General features: G+C 40.1%; 1 protein-coding gene and 1 long non-coding RNA gene across 10 annotated transcripts in view; both read left to right on the top strand.

Moving 5' to 3' along the window:
- The window catches only part of LOC115184942 (low density lipoprotein receptor adapter protein 1-A), a 37,348-nt gene that overhangs the window by 7,313 nt on the left and 8,740 nt on the right, over positions 1-21,295 (top strand). For all 7 annotated transcript variants that reach the window (XM_029745522.1, XM_029745521.1, XM_029745520.1 and 4 more), the window contains exons 2-4: positions 16,736-16,878; positions 17,388-17,500; positions 17,950-18,064. In XM_029745522.1, coding sequence (XP_029601382.1) covers positions 16,736-16,878; positions 17,388-17,500; positions 17,950-18,064 — 371 coding nt within the window. The remainder of the gene's footprint in view (positions 1-16,735; positions 16,879-17,387; positions 17,501-17,949; positions 18,065-21,295) is intronic.
- Positions 4,130-9,102, top strand: LOC115184944 (uncharacterized). 3 transcript variants are annotated; one of them, XR_003874698.1, is made up of 7 exons: positions 4,130-4,275; positions 4,340-4,375; positions 4,612-4,711; positions 4,744-4,779; positions 5,324-5,391; positions 5,424-5,595; positions 9,081-9,102. It is a non-coding gene; the product is annotated as an uncharacterized LOC115184944 (long non-coding RNA). The 3 variants fall into 3 exon arrangements; XR_003874696.1 differs by having other exon boundaries at positions 4,612-4,679; positions 5,324-5,595; XR_003874695.1 differs by having other exon boundaries at positions 5,324-5,595.

The following is a 21,295-nucleotide window of genomic DNA, read 5'->3' as shown; positions in this document are numbered from 1 at the left end:
GTCTGCTAAATGACTAAAATGTAAAAATGAATTTGTATATATAATACGAGAATATAATAACACACAGAAATATGAGCCTTAGGTCATTAATATGGTCAAATCCGGAAACTATCATTTCGGAAAAAAAACTTTTATTCTTTCAGTCAAATACAGAACCGTTCCGTATTTTATCTAATGGGTGGCATCCCTAAGTCTAAATATTGCTGTTACATTGTACAACCTTTAATGTTATGTCATAACTATGTACAATTCTGGCAAATTAATTACGGTCTTTGTTAGGAATAAATGGTCTTCACACAGTTCGCAACGAGCCAGGCGGCCCAAACTGCTGCATATACCCTGACTCTGCTTGCACTGAACGCAAGAGAAGTGACACAATTTCCCTAGTTAAAAGAGATTCATGTTAGCAGGCAATATTAACTAAATATGCAGGTTAAAAAATATACAGTTGAAGTCGAAGTTTACATACACTTAGGTTGGAGTCATTAAAACTCGTTTTTCAACTACTCCACAAATTTCTTGTTAACAAACTATAGTTTTGGCAAGTCAGTAAGAACATCTACTTTGTGCATGACACAAGTAATTTTTCCAACAATTGTTTAAAGACAGATTATTTCACTTATAATTCACTGTATCACAATTTCAGTGGGTCAGAAGTTTACATACACTAATTTGACTGTGCCTTTAAACAGCTTGGAAAATTCCAGAAAATTATATCATGGCTTTAGAAGCTTCTGATAGGATAATTGACATAATTTGAGTCAATTGGAGGTGTACCTGTGGATGTATTTCAAGACCTACCTTCAAACTCAATGCCTCTTTGCTTGACATCATGGGAAAATCGAAAGAAATCAGCCAAGACCTCAGAAAACAAATTGTAGACCTCCACAAGTCTGGTTCATCCTTGGGAGCAATTTCCAAACACCTGAAGGTACCACATTCATCTGTACAAACAACAGTACGCAAGTATAAACACCATGGAACCACGCAGCCGTCATACCACTCAGGAAGGAGACACATTCTGTCTTCTAGAGATGAATTGGTGCGAAAAGTGCAAATCAATCCCAGAACAACAGCAAAGGACCTTGTGAAAATGCTGGAGGAAACGGGTGCAAAAGTATCTATATCCACAGTAAAACGAGTCCTATATTGGAATAACCTGAAAGGCCGCTCAGCAAGGAAGAAGCCACTGCTCCAAAACCGCCATAAAAAAAGCCAGACTACGGTTTGCAACTGCACATGGGGACAAAGGCTTTTTGGAGAAATCTCCTCTGGTCTGATGAAACAAAAATAGAACTGTTTGGCCATAATGACCATCGTTTCAATGCCGATACCGATTATTGGAGGACCAAAGCAGTCGATACCGATTAATCGGCCAATTTTATAAATACTAATTGACTGTATTTAAGCTGCTGACCCACTGGGAATGTGGTGAAAGAAATAAAAGCTGAAATATATCATTCTCTTTGCTATTATTCTGACATTTCACATTCTTAAATTAAAGTGGTGATCCAAACTGACCTAAAACAGGAAATTTTTACTAGGATTAAATGTCAGGAATTGTGAAAAACGGAGTTTAAATGTATTTGGCTAAGGTGTGTGTAAACTTCTGACTTCAACTGTATACTTGTGTTTTGATTTTAAGAAAGCCATTGATGTTTATGGTTAGGTACACATTGGTGCAACGACAGTGCTTTTTCCACGAATGCGCTTGTTAAATCATCCCCCGTTTGGCGAAGTTGGCTGTGATTCAATGATAAATGAACAGGCACCACGTCGATTGTATGCAACGCAGGACACGCTAGATAAACTAGTAGTAAGCTACACATGGTTGATGATAACTAGTGATTATGTTAAGATTGATTGTTTTTTATAAGATAAGTTTAATGCTAGCTAGCAACTTACCTTGGTTCCTTGCTGCATTCGCGTAACAGGTAGTCAGCCTGCCACGCAGTCTCCTCATGGAGTGCAATTTAATCGGTGTCCAAAAATGCCGATTACCGATTGTTATGAAAACTTGAATTTGACCCTAATTAAGCGGCCGTTCCGATTAATCAGTCAAACTGTAATGTAAATCTTTCTGGGGCAAACTAACTTTTTTTTCAAGAAAAAATTTATGTAAGTCACCAAAGCCACTACACAACACTAAACAATACATTAATTGCATTATAATGGTGACAAATGTTGCCCACAAACTGTTAGGGCCTACATAAAGCTGTCCCAACACCTTACCACTACTACACCTTACTTTCAGCGGAGCCTTATCTGGCAGTGAAACAGTTCATTCAGCCTCATTTACTGCCTTTTAAAATAACATAGCTGATATGGCTGACTTGCTTAAACAAATGTGGTTTCTACTAACATTTGAGATGTCAGGGATGAAAACTGTTGTTTTACTTATGCTTTCCATGACTGTTTTTGTATTTTAATGCGTGTGTGTGTGTATATATATATATATATATACAGTATATTGTGTATATATAGTATATATATATATATACAGTATATTTTATGTAAAATGTGTGTATTTTGTGTTTTTATTGTGCAAGGCACATTTGGAAAAGAGACCTAGATCTCAATAGGTCTTCCCCAGTGAAATAAAAACATATATCTAGCCAATGTGAGGGGCAGATATTCGCGTGAACAACAGGCCCAGTTCTGATATAAAGAGTCCGGGTTGTCACGTGACCTAATTATATCACTACACTCGTAACAGCCTAAACATTACAGAACTTCTATTCAATCAAATAAACCTCAGCAAATAAGATATTATATTTTTGTTGTTGACCAAATTCAACAATCTCATTGACGTGAGCGAATAACAGAGAACTCCACCTGCTAGAGCAGACAGATTTTGGGCCTAGTTATCCCTCCTCGCTTTGCCTCTTCCTCTCTGGTCCACAGCATAGCCGGGTTAAAGTTCATGTTTGGGAACTGCTGGTGCTTCTTCCAAGGTTAACACACATGCATTATAGGCCCACTTCTTCATGTTTTATATAAACAACTCACAAAGTCATGTATTCAGTCTGTTCAAGTTAATTAGCACAAATGATGATGTATTTCATTTATTACCTTTTTACTTTAGGAGGTAGTCACCATAGCTACAGGGTAGAGGGGTAGGTCATGTTGATTTAACTGTGTTTATTTAAAAAAATGTATTTCACCTTTTATTTAACCAGGTAGGCCAGTTGAGGACAAGTTCTCATTTACAACTGCGACCTGGTCAAGATAAAGCAAAGCAGTGCGACAAAAACAACAACAACAGAGTTATACATGGAATAAACAAACGTACAGTCAATAACACAATAGAAAATGTGTATGCAGTGTGTGCAAATGAGGTAAGGAGGTAAGGCAATAAATAGGCCATAGTAGTGAAGTAATTACAATTTAGCAATTAACACTGGAGTGATACATGTGCAGATGAGGATGTGCAAGTAGAAATACTGGTGCGCAAAAGAGAAGAAAAATACATATGGGGATGAGGTAGGTAGTTGGTTGAAATGTATGGTAGAGGGGCAGGTCATGTTGATATAACTGTGATGTATAGAGGAGCAGGTCATGTTGATATAACTGTGATGTATAGAGGGGCAGGTCATGTTGATATAACTGTGATGTATAGAGGGACAGGTCATGTTGATATAACATGTATAGAGGAGCAGGTCATGTTGATATAACATGTATAGAGGGGCAGGTCATGTTGATATAACTGTGATGTATAGAGGAGCAGGTCATGCTGATATAACTGTGATGTATAGAGGGGCAGGTCATGTTGATATAACATGTATAGAGGGGCAGGTCATGTTGATATAACTGTGATGTATAGAGGAGCAGGTCATGTTGATATAACTGTGATGTATAGAGGAGCAGGTCATGTTGATATAACATGTATAGAGGAGCAGGTCATGTTGATATAACTGTGATGTATAGAGGGGCAGGTCATGTTGATATAACTGTGATGTATAGAGGAGCAGGTCATGTTGATATAACTGTGATGTATAGAGGAGCAGGTCATGTTGATATAACATGTATAGAGGAGCAGGTCATGTTGATATAACTGTGATGTATAGAGGAGCAGGTCATGTTGATATAACTGTGATGTATAGAGGGGCAGGTCATGTTGATATAACATGTATAGAGGAGCAGGTCATGTTGATATAACATGTATAGAGGAGCAGGTCATGTTGATATAACATGTATAGAGGGGCAGTTCATGTTGATATAACTGTGATGTATAGAGGAGCAGGTCATGTTGATATAACATGTATAGAGGGGCAGGTCATGTTGATATAACATGTATAGAGGGGCAGGTCATGTTGATATAACATGTATAGAGTGGCAGGTCATGTTGATATAACTGTGATGTATAGAGGAGCAGGTCATGTTGATATAACATGTATAGAGGAGCAGGTCATGTTGATATAACTGTGATGTATAGAGGAGCAGGTCATGCTGATATAACTGTGATGTATAGAGGAGCAGGTCATGTTGATATAACTGTGATGTATAGAGGAGCAGGTCATGTTGATATAACATGTATAGAGGGGCAGGTCATGTTGATATAACATGTATAGAGGAGCAGGTCATGCTGATATAACATGTATAGAGGGGCAGGTCATGTTGATATAACATGTATAGAGGGGCAGTTCATGTTGATATAACTGTGATGTATAGAGGAGCAGGTCATGTTGATATAACATGTATAGAGGAGCAGGTCATGTTGATATAACATGTATAGAGGGGCAGGTCATGTTGATATAACTGTGATGTATAGAGGAGCAGGTCATGTTGATATAACATGTATAGAGGAGCAGGTCATGTTGATATAACATGTATAGAGGAGCAGGTCATGTTGATATAACATGTATAGAGAGGCAGGTCATGTTGATATAACTGTGATGTATAGAGGGGCAGGTCATGTTGATATAACTGTGATGTATAGAGGGGCAGGTCATGTTGATATAACTGTGATGTATAGAGGAGCAGGTCATGTTGATATAACATGTATAGAGGGGCAGGTCATGTTGATATAACATGTATAGAGGAGCAGGTCATGTTGATATAACATGTATAGAGGGGCAGGTCATGTTGATATAACTGTGATGTATAGAGGAGCAGGTCATGTTGATATAACTGTGATGTATAGAGGGGCAGGTCATGTTGATATAACTGTGATGTATAGAGGAGCAGGTCATGTTGATATAACTGTGATGTATAGAGGGGCAGGTCATGTTGATATAACTGTGATGTATAGAGGGGCAGGTCATGTTGATATAACATGTATAGAGGGGCAGGCCATGCTGTTATAACATGTATAGAGGGGCAGGTCATGTTAATATAACTGTGATGTATAGAGGGGCAGGTCATGTTGATATAACATGTATAGAGGGGCAGGTCATGTTGATATAACATGTATAGAGGAGCAGGTCATGTTGATATAACTGTGATGTATAGAGGGGCAGTTCATGTTAATATAACATGTATAGAGGGGCAGGTCATGTTGATATAACATGTATAGAGGGGCAGGTCATGTTGATATAACTGTGATGTATAGAGGAGCAGGTCATGTTGATATAACTGTGATGTATAGAGGGGCAGGTCATGTTGATATAACTGTGATGTATAGAGGGGCAGGTCATGTTGATATAACATGTATAGAGGAGCAGGTCATGTTGATATAACTGTGATGTATAGAGGGGGCAGGTCATGTTGATATAACTGTGATGTATAGAGGGGCAGGTCATGTTGATATAACATGTATAGAGGAGCAGGTCATGCTGATATAACATGTATAGAGGGGCAGGTCATGCTGATATAACTGTGATGTATAGAGGAGCAGGTCATGTTGATATAACATGTATAGAGGGGCAGGTCATGTTGATATAACATGTATAGAGGGGCAGGTCATGTTGATATAACTGTGATGTATAGAGGAGCAGGTCATGTTGATATAACTGTGATGTATAGAGGGGCAGGTCATGTTGATATAACTGTGATGTATAGAGGAGCAGGTCATGTTGATATAACATGTATAGAGGAGCAGGTCATGTTGATATAACTGTGATGTATAGAGGAGCAGGTCATGCTGATATAACTGTGATGTATAGAGGGGCAGGTCATGTTGATATAACATGTATAGAGGAGCAGGTCATGCTGATATAACATGTATAGAGGGGCAGGTCATGCTGATATAACTGTGATGTATAGAGGAGCAGGTCATGTTGATATAACATGTATAGAGGGGCAGGTCATGTTGATATAACATGTATAGAGGGGCAGGTCATGTTGATATAACTGTGATGTATAGAGGAGCAGGTCATGTTGATATAACATGTATAGAGGAGCAGGTCATGTTGATATAACATGTATAGAGGGGCAGGTCATGTTGATATAACTGTGATGTATAGAGGAGCAGGTCATGTTGATATAACTGTGATGTATAGAGGGGCAGGTCATGTTGATATAACTGTGATGTATAGAGGAGCAGGTCATGTTGATATAACATGTATAGAGGAGCAGGTCATGTTGATATAACTGTGATGTATAGAGGAGCAGGTCATGCTGATATAACATGTATAGAGGGGCAGGTCATGTTGATATAACATGTATAGAGGAGCAGGTCATGTTGATATAACTGTGATGTATAGAGGAGCAGGTCATGTTGATATAACTGTGATGTATAGAGGGGCAGGTCATGTTGATATAACTGTGATGTATAGAGGAGCAGGTCATGTTGATATAACATGTATAGAGGAGCAGGTCATGTTGATATAACATGTATAGAGGGGCAGGTCATGTTGATATAACTGTGATGTATAGAGGAGCAGGTCATGTTGATATAACTGTGATGTATAGAGGAGCAGGTCATGTTGATATAACATGTATAGAGGAGCAGGTCATGTTGATATAACATGTATAGAGGGGCAGGTCATGTTGATATAACTGTGATGTATAGAGGAGCAGGTCATGTTGATATAACTGTGATGTATAGAGGAGCAGGTCATGTTGATATAACATGTATAGAGGGGCAGGTCATGCTGATATAACTTTGATGTATAGAGGAGCAGGTCATGTTGATATAACATGTATAGAGGGGCAGGTCATGTTGATATAGCATGTATAGAGGGGCAGGTCATGTTGATATAACTGTGATGTATAGAGGGGCAGGTCATGTTGATATAACTGTGATGTATAGAGGAGCAGGTCATGTTGATATAACATGTATAGAGGAGCAGGTCATGCTGATATAACTGTGATGTATAGAGGGGCAGGTCATGTTAATATAACTGTGATGTATAGAGGAGCAGGTCATGTTGATATAACTGTGATGTATAGAGGAGCAGGTCATGTTGATATAACTGTGATGTATAGAGGAGCAGGTCATGTTGATATAACTGTGATGTATAGAGGGGCAGGTCATGTTGATATAACATGTATAGAGGGGCAGGTCATGCTGACATAACTGTGATGTATAGAGGAGCAGGTCATGTTGATATAACATGTATAGAGGGGCAGGTCATGTTGATATAACATGTATAGAGGAGCAGGTCATGTTGATATAACATGTATAGAGGGGCAGGTCATGTTGATATAACTGTGATGTATAGAGGGGCAGGTCATGTTGATATAACTGTGATGTATAGAGGAGCAGGTCATGTTGATATAACATGTATAGAGGGGCAGGTCATGTTGATATAACTGTGATGTATAGAGGAGCAGGTCATGCTGATATAACATGTATAGAGGAGCAGGTCATGTTGATATAACATGTATAAAGGGGCAGGTCATGTTGATATAACTGTGATGTATAGAGGAGCAGGTCATGTTGATATAACATGTATAGAGGAGCAGGTCATGTTGATATAACTGTGATGTATAGAGGGGCAGGTCATGTTGATATAACATGTATAGAGGGGCAGGTCATGTTGATATAACATGTATAGAGGGGCAGGTCATGTTGTTATAACTGTGATGTATAGAGGAGCAGGTCATGTTGATATAACTGTGATGTATAGAGGAGCAGGTCATGTTGATATAACTGTGATGTATAGAGGGGCAGGTCATGTTGATATAACTGTGATGTATAGAGGGGCAGGTCATGTTGATATAACATGTATAGAGGGGCAGGTCATGTTGATATAACATGTATAGAGGGGCAGGTCATGTTGATATAACATGTATAGAGGAGCAGGTCATGTTGATATAACATGTATAGAGGGGCAGGTCATGTTGATATAACATGTATAGAGGAGCAGGTCATGTTGATATAACTGTGATGTATAGAGGGGCAGGTCATGTTGATATAACTGTGATGTATAGAGGGGCAGGTCATGTTGATATAACATGTATAGAGGGGCAGGTCATGTTGATATAACTGTGATGTATAGAGGAGCAGGTCATGTTGATATAACATGTATAGAGGGGCAGGTCATGTTGATATAACATGTATAGAGGGGCAGGTCATGTTGATATAACTGTGATGTATAGAGGAGCAGGTCATGTTGATATAACATGTATAGAGGGGCAGGTCATGTTGATATAACTGTGATGTATAGAGGAGCAGGTCATGTTGATATAACTGTGATGTATAGAGGAGCAGGTCATGTTGATATAACTGTGATGTATAGAGGGGCAGGTCATGCTGATATAACTGTGATGTATAGAGAGGCAGGTCATGTTGATATAACTGTGATGTATAGAGGGGCAGGTCATGTTGATATAACATGTATAGAGGAGCAGGTCATGTTGATATAACATGTATAGAGGAGCAGGTCATGTTGATATAACTGTGATGTATAGAGGAGCAGGTCATGTTGATATAACATGTATAGAGGAGCAGGTCATGTTGATAAAACTGTGATGTATAGAGGAGCAGGTCATGTTGATATAACTGTGATGTATAGAGGAGCAGGTCATGTTGATATAACATGTATAGAGGAGCAGGTCATGTTGATAAAACTGTGATGTATAGAGGAGCAGGTCATGTTGATATAACTGTGATGTATAGAGGAGCAGGTCATGTTGATATAACATGTATAGAGGAGCAGGTCATGCTGATATAACTGTGATTTATAGAGGAGCAGGTCATGTTGATATAACTGTGATGTATAGAGGGGCAGGTCATGTTGATATAACTGTGATGTATAGAGGAGCAGGTCATGTTGATATAACATGTATAGAGGAGCAGGTCATGTTGATATAACTGTGATGTATAGAGGAGCAGGTCATGTTGATATAACTGTGATGTATAGAGGGGCAGGTCATGTTGATATAACTGTGATGTATAGAGGAGCAGGTCATGTTGATATAACATGTATAGAGGAGCAGGTCATGTTGATATAACTGTGATGTATAGAGGAACAGGTCATGTTGATATAACATGTATAGAGGAGCAGGTCATGTTGATAAAACTGTGATTTATAGAGGGGCAGGTCATGTTGATATAACTGTGATTTATAGAGGGGCAGGTCATGTTGATTTTAGAGCTACTGGCGGTGAGTCTCTAGGCTTTCTGGGTAGTCTGAATGTGTTCTCCAGGGCATCAGAAGTGACACATATCCTGCAGGACTGTCCATGGTCAGGCGTGTAGACTGGGGACAACTTCCTCCTTTGGATAAAAGTTGCTCTCAAGGCACTGATATCTGTTTTAACGTCTCCCAAAATCCTAAACTCAACCAGGGGAGAAAATGCCAAAGTGACCTTAGCATAGACTTCTGTTTTTTTTTGCTTTTTCTCTGCAACGCCCCGGGCAATGTTATACAACACACCTCGCCATCCCTCGCCTCTTGTCCCATGTCAAAACAGATGGTTTTTGGGTTAGAGAGGGTTTTTAGAAATGGATTGAGGTAAAGCCACTTTGGCAGTTTTTTCCAAATTCTCTGGTGTATGGACCATTGGGCAATATTACTCTATTTGAGGCCACATCACTTCAGATCAGTGATGGTATTGTTTGTCCTCTTTTCCCATAACCTCTTATTTAATATACAGTACTACAAGGTGCTGCTTATTCCAATAGTACATACCATAGAATTAGGAACTAGAATGCTAATTAGTAATTTTAATAGGATTTCACTGGTTCATATAGTTCAATCATATTTGTTCAGTCACTCCTATGGTATGTACAGTGCATTTGTAAAAGTATTCAGACCCCTTGACTTGTTCACCTGTCTATATAAGGTCCCACAGTTGACAGTGCATGTCAGAGCAAAAACCAAGCCATTAGGTCGAAGGAATTGTCCGTAGAGCTCCGAGACAGGATTTTGTCGAGGCACAGATCTTCGGGAAGGGTACCAAAAAATGTCTGCCGCATTGAAGGTCCTCAAGTACAACTGCACCATTTTGTTTCTCTCCTGCGCCCACGGAATTTTTAACATTTAGGTAATAAAGCATTTGACCTTTCCATTGTGTTAACGATAGAGCATTGGTTGATTTCCAGTTTAAGAATCTTTTTTTTTTTCATTTTTCCCAACATGATTGACAAGAGAAAGTCCTACCCATCGGGCATCGTGCTGTACCCTCATATGCCATGTCTTGAAATAGACAGACAGATGGATTTTAAAAGTACATTTACATTGTAATACTTCTGACAGCCAACGTTCTAACTCCACCCATAACTATTGGACTTCATAGCGTTCACAGAAGGTGTGGATTATTGAGTCATTGTTAGTTTAAACGTAAGACATGACTCTGCCATTGTGCTGTAGAATTTGTGAATTTTGTCCCTTGTGTAATAATACATTCTATACATTAGTTCATATTGGATTAAGTGTACATTTTAGTTAACAGTAATTTAGTTAGTTCTGCTCCAATTTTCCCTCCATCTTGTGTCAATGTCAGTTTCTTTTTGAAGTCTTGGTTCCAGTAATTAATATTTTTTTCTAAGAGATTGTCAGTTGGGTATGCTCTCTGCAAGGTTTTGTATGAACATCCTTTTCTGACTCGAATAAGATTCACTCAAGGTTGCTCTGTCTAAAAGATTTCTAATCAAAATGTCTTTATGTAACTTTTAAATTGCAAGCGTTTTGAAAATATCTACATTGGTCAATCCAAAATTGCTTTTAATAATTTCATGAAAATAAATGTATTACCTATTACCAAGTCATTTACGGTTTCTATGCCTTTTAGTTTTCCATGTGGACCAATTTATCAGTGAATTCTGAAAAGTTATCCAAGGATTGTTCCAGTTGTGTTTTTTAGGAAGTGATACTGATTCTTGTAGAATACGTAAACATCTTCTTCCACATGGTTATCGTGTTCTTAACTGTATGAAGTTGTTCATGTCTTAGTTTTATCCGTAGACAATAGACACGTAAAAAGATTCTGGGGATGAGCATGTTCATCTTCAATACGAACCCATCGTTCCTCTTTAGTGCATTTTGACTAACTATATGTCGCAAGTAAAAGCCTTAGGTGGGGAGTTGATACAATTCCAAGTCCTGGAAGGTTAAACCCACCCTCAGACGTAGGAAGATTTATTCTATGAGTTTTTTTCTGCTCATATAAAGTTTGGTATGACCGGGTGTACTTTTTTAAAGAATGTCTTCGGTGGGGTAATTGGTAGTACTGAGAAAAAATATAAAAAACGTATTTTCTACATTGTAGAATAATAGTGAAGACATCCAAAATTATTAAATGTCATATTTTATTACTATGATATCATATTATTTACCATTTCTTTTACATCATTTAGCAGACGCTCTTATCCAGAGCGACTTACAGTAGTGAATGCATACATTTCATACAACTTCATACATTTTTTCATACAATTTTTTATTTTTTTTCTGTGCTGGCCCTCCATGGGAATCGAACCCACAACCCTGGTGTTGCAAACACCATGCTCTACCAACTGAGCTACAGGGAAGGCTACTCATGTAGTAACCAAAAAAAAGTATTAAACAAATCTAAATATATTTTTGATTCTTCAAAGTAGCCACCCGTTGCCTTGATGACAGCTGTGCACTCTTGTATGTGTTGTCGTTTGTGTAAACAAGGACACTACTTTGTCACAAAATGTTAAATAGAATTCTATGGAAAAGCTGTCCATTCCTGGTGCTTTAAAACTGTATTTACATTTTTATTCTTGGGGTGATCTCTGTTTTTAGTGATTTTTTATTTTTTTGTCTGCTGATAATTGCTTCACTTGTTGAGTCTAAGAAGGCTGTTGGATCAGTCCAACTTTTTAAATTCAGATTTCTATTGATTTTCATTAGCTTTTGAAAATGTCATTTTAATCGCGTTTTCTAATTAACACATTTTGTATGTTTTAAAAAAAAATTATAACTGGTTTGGAGTGTATTCGTTTTATGAGGGCTGTGAGATATTTAGCAGGTTTGTTTGCCATTAAATTCGACAGAAATTAAGCTTTATTCGAGTTTAACCTATAGTTGCTCTCTTCAAAAGTAGAATATCATATTTCTGTTTTAATTTCAGAAATATTATTTTATTTTGCTCGTAAAGATTTTTTATGGGCTTTTTCTAAAATTGTGATTTATATATATTTTTTTCCATCTGAATTTGTAACTCAGATAAAACTTTTGCGGAGTATGAGAATCATTCCCCTAATGTACACCTTAAAAGCATCCCGAATTATATCAGGGGTGACTTTTCTCTGTCGTCTACATTTGTAATTGTAAAGGATTAAAAAAAAATAAAAAATCTCCATTTATGTATTTAATAAATGTCAAGTCTGAACAGAGTGCATCTTCAATTCTCCATATTCTGTCGCTAAGTGTATTTTCTGATGGTGTGATTAAGATGGATGCCGGAACATGATCCGATATCACTGTCATGGCGTTTTGAACCCAGTAAAATGTTTAGACCCCTTTAAAAAAAAAAAAAAATTTAATGGTTTTTTTTGTCAATTCTTGAATATATTTTCTTACTTTTGAGAGGAAAAATAAAGTATTTTGTAGTTAGAATAATATTTTTTTTCTTGAATTTGCCTTTTTTATTGTTACGTCCATCTTATGGAATGTATGATTTTAGTTTATGTGCTAAGATAATAGTTCCTGTATGGATTTGATCTAATATAACTAACTAAAAACACCAGATTTTTCACCATGTAAGGTACAGTTAAACATTTGAAAACGGCCTTTTTGGTCCCTGTGCTGTGAATTCAATAATACTGTTATTAGTATAGTATGTGTTTACTGCTGTATTCTGTATTTTCTATTTCCTGTAGGATGTAGTCAACAGAGTTCTGAGAATTCACTATTATTGTTTGTTCAGTCATTCATATCCACCTTGAAATCCCTGGATTCTGATAGGCTGTTGTGTGTTGATGGAGGGCTCTGATAGGCTGTTTTGTGTTGATAAAGGGCTCTGATGCGGTGCGGTTTCCTGTTGCTGTGGCAATGTTTGTTTACCTTTTGGTCTGCATTGGGACAGAGTGGTCGACAGCCCTGCTTATCTTCGCGTGTGTGTCACTGTGATCTGATCTATAGTTCCAACTTCCACGTGAACTTGAATCCCCTCAGGTTTTCTAAGAAGCACTGTTTTCATTGGACAGTTAGAAATCAGCCCCTAGTCCAATGTCCCTAGATTACATAGACTTTATGTAGACCAGGGATGGGTAATTTTGATGAGGTTGGGGGCCACAGAATAACCAGAACTCGTCATGAGGGGCAGCAGTGGCTTGTGGGTAGATGAGGAATGAGACGATGGCCTTCTAGAGTTAATACTACTCACTGTCCCCTTGTTTGGCTTTAGGTCTTTCTCCTTCAATAAAACATGGAAGTAGGAGGAAGTTACCTAGACACTAGGTCAGGTTTGTACCAGTTTTACAGTTAAGGTTTTAATTGGCCTGGCTACCCATTGCCATGCCCACTAACGTTTCCTTTTTCCATGATGAATGTGTAGCTAGCGATCGATAGAGCAGTAGGCTAGAAGTCATCAGGCAAAGGTTTTATAGAGGGTAGCTGGTACTAGATCTGTGACTATGGATAATTTACCCTAAAGAGAAAAAACAAAATGATGGGAACCCTGGAAAGATAAACTTCTCTTATCAGTGCATGTCAAGGTTCAAGTGTACAAGATGTTTTATTTATTGTTTATCCTCCTTTCTCCCCCTCAATGTTTTGCCCTCTTTTACAAAAACTTTTTGGGGGCGGCAGGTAGCGTTGGGCCAGTAACCGAAAGGTTGCTGGATTGAATCCCCGAGCTGACAAGGTAAAAATCTGTCATTCTGCCGCTGAACAAAGCAGTTAACCCACTGTTCACCGGTAGGCCGTCATCGTAAATAAGAATTTGTTCTTAACTGATTTGCCTAATTAAAGGTGAAATCATTTTTTTTTTTTTTACTAAATACAGGTCAGCCATAGGTTAGTTCTGACTGAAAATATTTATACTGAACAAAATTAATTAATCATTCCAGCCCAGGACCTCCACATCCGGCTTTTTCACCTGCGGGATCGTCTGAGACCAGCCACCCGGACAGCTGATGAAACAGGAGTTTTTCTATCTATAATAAAGCCCTTTTGTTGGGGAAAAACTCTGATTGGCTGGGCCTGGCTCCCCATTGCGAGAGCCTGGCTCCCAAGTGGGCGGGCCTATGCCCTCCCAGGTCCACCCATGGATGCTCCCCTGCCCATTCGTGAAATCCATAGATTAGGGCCTAAATAATTTATTTCAATTGACTGCTTTACTTATATGAACTGTAACTCAGTCAAATTTGTTGAAGTTGTTGCAACTTTATACACTGCTCAAAAAAATAAAGGGAACACTTAAACAACACATCCTAGATCTGAATGAAAGAAATAACCTTATTAAATACTTTTTTCTTTACATAGTTGAATGTACTGACAACAAAATCACACACAAATAATCAATGGATATCCAATTTATCAACCCATGGAGGTCTGGATTTGGAGTCACACTCAAAATTAAAGTGGAAAACCACACTACAGGCTGATCCAACTTTGATGTAATGTCCTTAAAACAAGTCAAAATGAGGCTCAGTAGTGTGTGTGGCCTCCATGTGCCTGTATGACCTCCCTACAACGCCTGGGCATGCTCCTGATGAGGTGGCAGATGGTCTCCTGAGGAATCTCCTCCCAGACCTGGACTAAAGCATCCGCCAACTCCTGGACAGTCTGTGGTGCAACGTGGCGTTGGTGGATGGAGCGAGACATGATGTGCTCAATTGGATTCAGGTCTGGGGAACGGGCGGGCCAGTCCATAGCATCAATGCCTTCCTCTTGCAGGAACTGCTGACACACTCCAGCCACATGAGGTCTAACATTGTCTTGCATTAGGAGGAACCCAGGGCCAACCGCACCACCATATGGTCTCACAAGGGGTCTGAGGATCTCATCTCGGTACCTAATGGCAGTCAGGCTACCTCTGGTGAGCACATGGAGGGCTGTGCGGCCCCCCCAAAGAAATGCCACCCCACACCATGACTGACCCACCGCCAAACTGGTCATGCTGGAGGATGTTGCAGGCAGCAGAACGTTCTCCAGGGCGTCTCCAGACTCTGTCACGTCTGTCACATGTGCTCAGTGTGAACCTGCTTTCATCTGTGAAGAGCACAGGGCGCCAGTGGCGAATTTGCCAATCTTGGTGTTCTCTGGCAAATGCCAAACGTCCTGCACGGTGTTGGGCTGTAAGCACAACCCCCACCTGTGGACGTCGGGCCCTCATACCACCCTCATGGAGTCTGTTTCTGACCATTTGAGCAGACACATGCACATTTGTGGCCTGCTGGAGGTCATTTTGCAGGGCTCTGGCAGTGCTCCTCCTTGCACAAAGGCGGAGGTAGCGGTCCTGCTGCTGGGTTGTTGCCCTCCTACGGCCTCCTCCACGTCTCCTGATGTACTGGCCTGTCTCCTGCTAGCGCCTCCATGCTCTGGACACTACGCTGACAGACACAGCAAACCCTCTTGCCACAGCTCGCATTGATGTGCCATCCTGGATGAGCTGCACTACCTGAGCCACTTGTGTGGTTTGTAGACTCCGTCTCATGCTACCACTAGAGTGAAAGCACCGCCAGCATTCAAAAGTGACCAAAACATCAGCCAGGAAGCATAGGAACTGAGAAGTGGTCTGTGGTCTCCACCTGCAGAACCACTCTTTTATTGGGGGTGTCTTGCTTATTGCCTATAATGTCCACCTGTTGTCTATTCCATTTGCACAACAGCATGTGAAATGTATTGTCAATCAGTGTTGCTTCCTAAGTGGACAGTTTGATTTCACAGAAGTGTGATTGACTTGGAGTTACATTGTGTTGTTTAAGTGTTCCCTTTATTTTTTTGAGCAGTATATTTTTGTTCAGTATACTTTTGCATGCGGTAATTTTCTTCCACCCTGACCATAGATAGGGGGTTTAAAACCATTTCAGATGGAGAGCAGCTTATTTACCGTTTACTCCACAAATTCATGACAGACCAACACTGACGCAACAGAAAACACTATTTTAGAAGCAGACATACAGCAACCTGTATCGATCTCCTACATAATATTGACCCTGTTCTCAAACATGATTTGAAAATAATCTCTGAACATTGACCCACCTAGCTGCTTGGGGACTGGACAGATACATGTGAGAGGTCATGATCTTCTACTTCTAATCTTGACCCCATAGAGTTTTATCTCTGTTTGACCCCTTATTCCTTACGCTCTTATAACCTCTGAACTCCCTCCCTACCTCTCTCTTTCTCCCTCCCTCCCTACCTCTCTCTCTTTCTCCCTCCGTACCTCTCGCTCCCTCTCCCTTCCTGCATCCCTCTCTCTCTCTCTCCAGAACTTCCTGAGAACTGGACAGACATGACAGAGACTGTTGTAGATGGCATGACCTTTAACCTCCGTCACCTAGGCATGACCCTGGTGGATCAGCCCAAAGGAGAGGACCTATCAGCAGCTGCCGTCAAGAGGATTGTTGCCATGGTGAGCAGGAAATGGTCATACAGGAAATAGGACAGACTGGAAGTTCAAAGGACAGGACGTTTCTAAGCACTTGGTTTAGATTGCCATCACATTTTTGGAGTGGCTCTTCATTGCTTCTGCTCTCTAGAACAGCGTTTTTATTTATTTTTTGAAATACTTCAAGATGACTGAATAACGTGGCCTGCTCTTTAGAAAACAATTGTCAATTATCTCACCCTTATTGGTATTATTATTTTGTTTGTCATATTTTATCTTAGATCCATTAGTAAGCATTGCTCTGATGATGACGATGATATTTTGTGATATTATTTGAAAATTGTCTTAAATGATCTTCATTTTTAAAAATTATAATAATAATAATAATATCTCTTATTGATCCAGATCAAAGCCATTAGATTAATTATAAATACATTATTCCCATGTTCTCTGTCCCCTCCAGGCCAAAGCCATTAGGAATAATTGATTTGTAATGAATCTATGTTCTCTGTCATCAACTCTGTCCCCTCCAGGCCAAAGCGGGAGGCCAGAAGCCTCAGAAGATGTCTCTAAAGGTTTCTCCTCAGGGTTTAATGCTGTACGACAGTCTAACCAACCAGCTACTAGACAACATCTCCATATACAGGTAGGGCTGTGGCTGTGCTGTGCATCCTACCACAAATTGTATTTGTGTTGTGTGACCTCTACCTTGACAAAAATATAAACAGATTGACTCCATGTATACAAACACAGCTGACCTACTTCTTGTTTTTCTTTGGAGGGAAACCCAAGGTGGGAAGGGGAGGTGGGAAGGGGAGGTGGGAAGGGAAGGAGAGGGGAGAGGAAGGTGGGAAGGAGAGGAGTGTGGGAATGAAGAATGTTTTTGAAAATACAGCTCCCTACAGGAGACCTGATCTGTACAGAGCTGGTCTGTACAGAGCACACTCTCTCTGCCGGAACATTTGTTCCCACACTTTGACCAAGCTTTTATGGCATCCTGGTTTGTCACAGAGGATACTTGCCATTTGAACCATAACTGTAACCTCTGACTTTATAATGCCCTCTGACCTTTCACCTTTGCTCTGTGTCCTGCAGGATATCCTACTGCACGGCGGACAAGCTGCACGACAAGGTGTTTGCCTACATCTCCCAGAACACACTCAACGGAACACTGGAGTGCCACGCCTACCTCTGCCCCAAGAGGAAAGTGGTGAGTCTGAACTGGCACACAACAACCCCTATAATCTGAAAGGACTGGATGGGATCTGCTTCGTCTAGAGGACGTCTATCTGGAGTGTTTAACTATTCAGCTGTCTTTCAGAAGGGAGGAGGTTAGACACAGAAATGCATCCAACTACAGGTGTGCAGGGTTTTGTTCCAGTCCTGCTCTAGCACAGCTGACTGTACTAATCAGCTGCTCAGCAGGACTTTGAGCACCTGAATCGGGTGTATTGGAGCAGGGCTGGAACAAAAGCCTGCCTTAGAACATGTTACGCTTTTGCTTCCAAGATAACCGTTCCCCCAGTCCGTACATCTGACTGTTGCCTTCTCTCGTTCTGTCTCCCCCAGGACAAACATTAGGTTTCACTCCTCGTCCCCCTTCAACTTCCTGTGTTGCTGTCAATCTGGAGGACTCCTCATCTTCCCTCCCAACTCACCCTGCCGTCTCTCATATAACTCAATACTCCCTCCCCCCCCCTCTCTGCAGGAGAGAGATTGGATACTAATAACCTTTGACATTCTGCCAACACTGTAGCTCTCCCAACTGTGTGAATGTATGGTGTACACAATGGTGTATTTATATGCTTTGCTACTGACTGAGAGAAAATATTTTGTTACAGGCAATCAAGGTTGACAAGGTCATTGAAAGTAAACAATGGCGGTGATGTTTTACATCTCTATGTCAATGTGTGGTTTGATAAAGTATTTTTTTTTTAAACGTTCTCTCTTTGGCCCCAAGGTTAGCTTTAATGTTAAAGGAATAATCCACTCAAACTACCTGTAGGTATTTTCTTCATTAGTTCACTGTCGATATAGTATCAAAATGTTTCACATGTCTGTCTGAGCATTGAGGGATGGTTTTGGTGTTGTTCAGAAGTATATGTAACAGTAAGTCTAGCTTCTGTCCCTCTCCTCGCCCCAACCTCGCCTTGAACCAGGGACCCTCTGCACACGTCAACAACTGACACCCCGCGAAGCATCATTACCCATCGCGCCACAAAAGCCGCGGCCCTTGCAGAGCAAGGGGAACAACTACTTCAGGTCTGAGAGCGAGTGACGTCACCAATTGAAACGCTATTAGCGCGCACCACCGCTAACTAACTAGCCATTTCACATCGGTTACATTATAGTTTGATTGCTCTGCTTTGTTTGAATATTATGGCAATGTTGATTTTTGTATTTGAGTTGTTTATATAATGTGCTCTGTGTTCCCTCTGTGGTTTAAACTTTTTCAGAAGGGACCTCATTTTTTTTTCTGTAGAATTTCTAAGGACCCCATTTATTTAGCACTATTTTGTTTTGCCGACCCCACCCCCCCAAAACCCCAAGTTCTTGAGAATGGTGCTTGAATGTATAGCGGAGGTTTTACGGGCTCATGACCCGTAAAACGCAAAATAACACAAAATAGCGAATCTTGACTTATTTTTGTTGTTGTTGTACATAATGTTTCCGCCATCGTTTTCTATGACCTTTTTAAAAGAAGCTTCTGGACATCAGAACAGCGATCACTAAGATTTCTACATCAACGGGTTGGCCGCACTGCTCACCCTGGGCCAGGCCCAGATCCCCGTCACTCGGGGAAGAGAAAGAGACAGCTTGACGTGCGAGAGCACCCTGATGAAACTGCAGCAGAGAGTAAATAAACTGCCTTTACCCTCTAGGCGAATGTACAATCACAAATCAAGAAACTAGACGAGCGCCGTTCGAGACTATCCTATCAACGGGACCTGAAGAACTGTAATATCTGATGATTCTAGGACTTGGATAATATACCTCGAGCTGTTTTTCTCTGCACCAGCAGGACAGAACGGCAGCATCGGGTAAACTCAGGAGGGGTGATGTGTGTCTCTTTATTAACAACAGCTGGTGCGTGATCTCAATGTTTATTTATTTATTTACTTAACACTTATTTAACTAGGAAAGTCAGTTAAGAACAAATTCTTATTTTCAATGACGACCTCGGAACAAATCAAAGTTTATTTGTCACGTGCGCCGAATACAACAGGTGTAGTAGACCTTACAGTGAGATGCTGAATACAACAGGTGTAGTAGACCTTACAGTGAGATGCTGAATACAACAGGTGTAGTAGACCTCACAGTGAAATGCTGAATACAACAGGTGTAGTAGACCTTACAGTGAAATGCTGAATACAACAGGTGTAGTAGACCTTACAGTGAGATGCTGAATACAACAGGTGTAGTAGACCTTACAGTGAGATGCTTACTTACAGGCTCTAACCAATAGTGCAAAAAAAAGGTGTTAGGTGAACAATAACTGCCTTGTTCAGGGGCAAAACAACAGATTTTTACCTTGTCAGCTCAGGGATTCGATCTTCCAACCTTTCGGTTACTAGTCCAACGCTCTAACCACTAGGCTACCCTGCTACCCCTAATATTAAGGAAGGCTCGAGGTTCTGCTCTCCTGAGTAAGAATATCTCATGATAAGTTGTAGACCATAATATTTACCAAGAGAGTTTATCAATAAAATAAAAAAATAATCATAGCATTCTATTTTACCACCACAAACCGATGCTGGCACTAAGACCACACTCAACGAGCTGTATTGGGCCGTAAGCAAACGAGACAATGCTCATCCAGAGGCGGCGCTCCTAGTGGCCGACTATTCTATTGTTTGTTTTTAGGGTGTAGATCAGCTTTAGTACTGCAGATTGTAGCTTCCCTCAATGTTATCAAATCAAATCAAATGTATTTATAAAGCCCTTCTTACATCAGCTGATATATCAAAGTGCTGTACAGAAACCCAGCCTAAAACCCCAAACAGCAAGCAATGCAGGTGTAGAAGCACCTGCATTGCCTGTATCACATCCTATCACCCATATACTTTATATATATATTACATACACACTGCCAGTCAAAAGTTTACTCATTCAAGGGTTTTTATTGTTACTATTATCTACATTGTAGAATAATGGTAAAGACATCAAAACTATGACATAACACATACGGAATTATGTAGTAACCAGAAAAGTGTTCAAATCAAAATATATTTTAGATTTGAGATTCTTCAAAGTAGCCACCCTTTCCCTTTTAATGACAGCTTTGCACATTCTTGGCTTTCTTTCAACCAGCCTCATGAGGTAGATTTTTGGCCTTGTGTTTTAGGTTATTGTCCTGCTGAAAGGTGAATGTATCACCCAGTGTCTGGAGGAAAGCAGACTGAACCAGGTTTTCCTCAAGGATTTTGCCTGTTCTTAGACC

The sequence above is a fragment of the Salmo trutta genome, unplaced genomic scaffold (genome assembly GCF_901001165.1).
Source record: "Salmo trutta unplaced genomic scaffold, fSalTru1.1, whole genome shotgun sequence".
In the NCBI taxonomy this organism is placed as follows: domain Eukaryota; kingdom Metazoa; phylum Chordata; class Actinopteri; order Salmoniformes; family Salmonidae; genus Salmo; species Salmo trutta.
The sequence above is the reverse complement of the archived record's forward strand: the minus strand, read 5'-3'. Positions and strand labels throughout refer to the sequence as shown.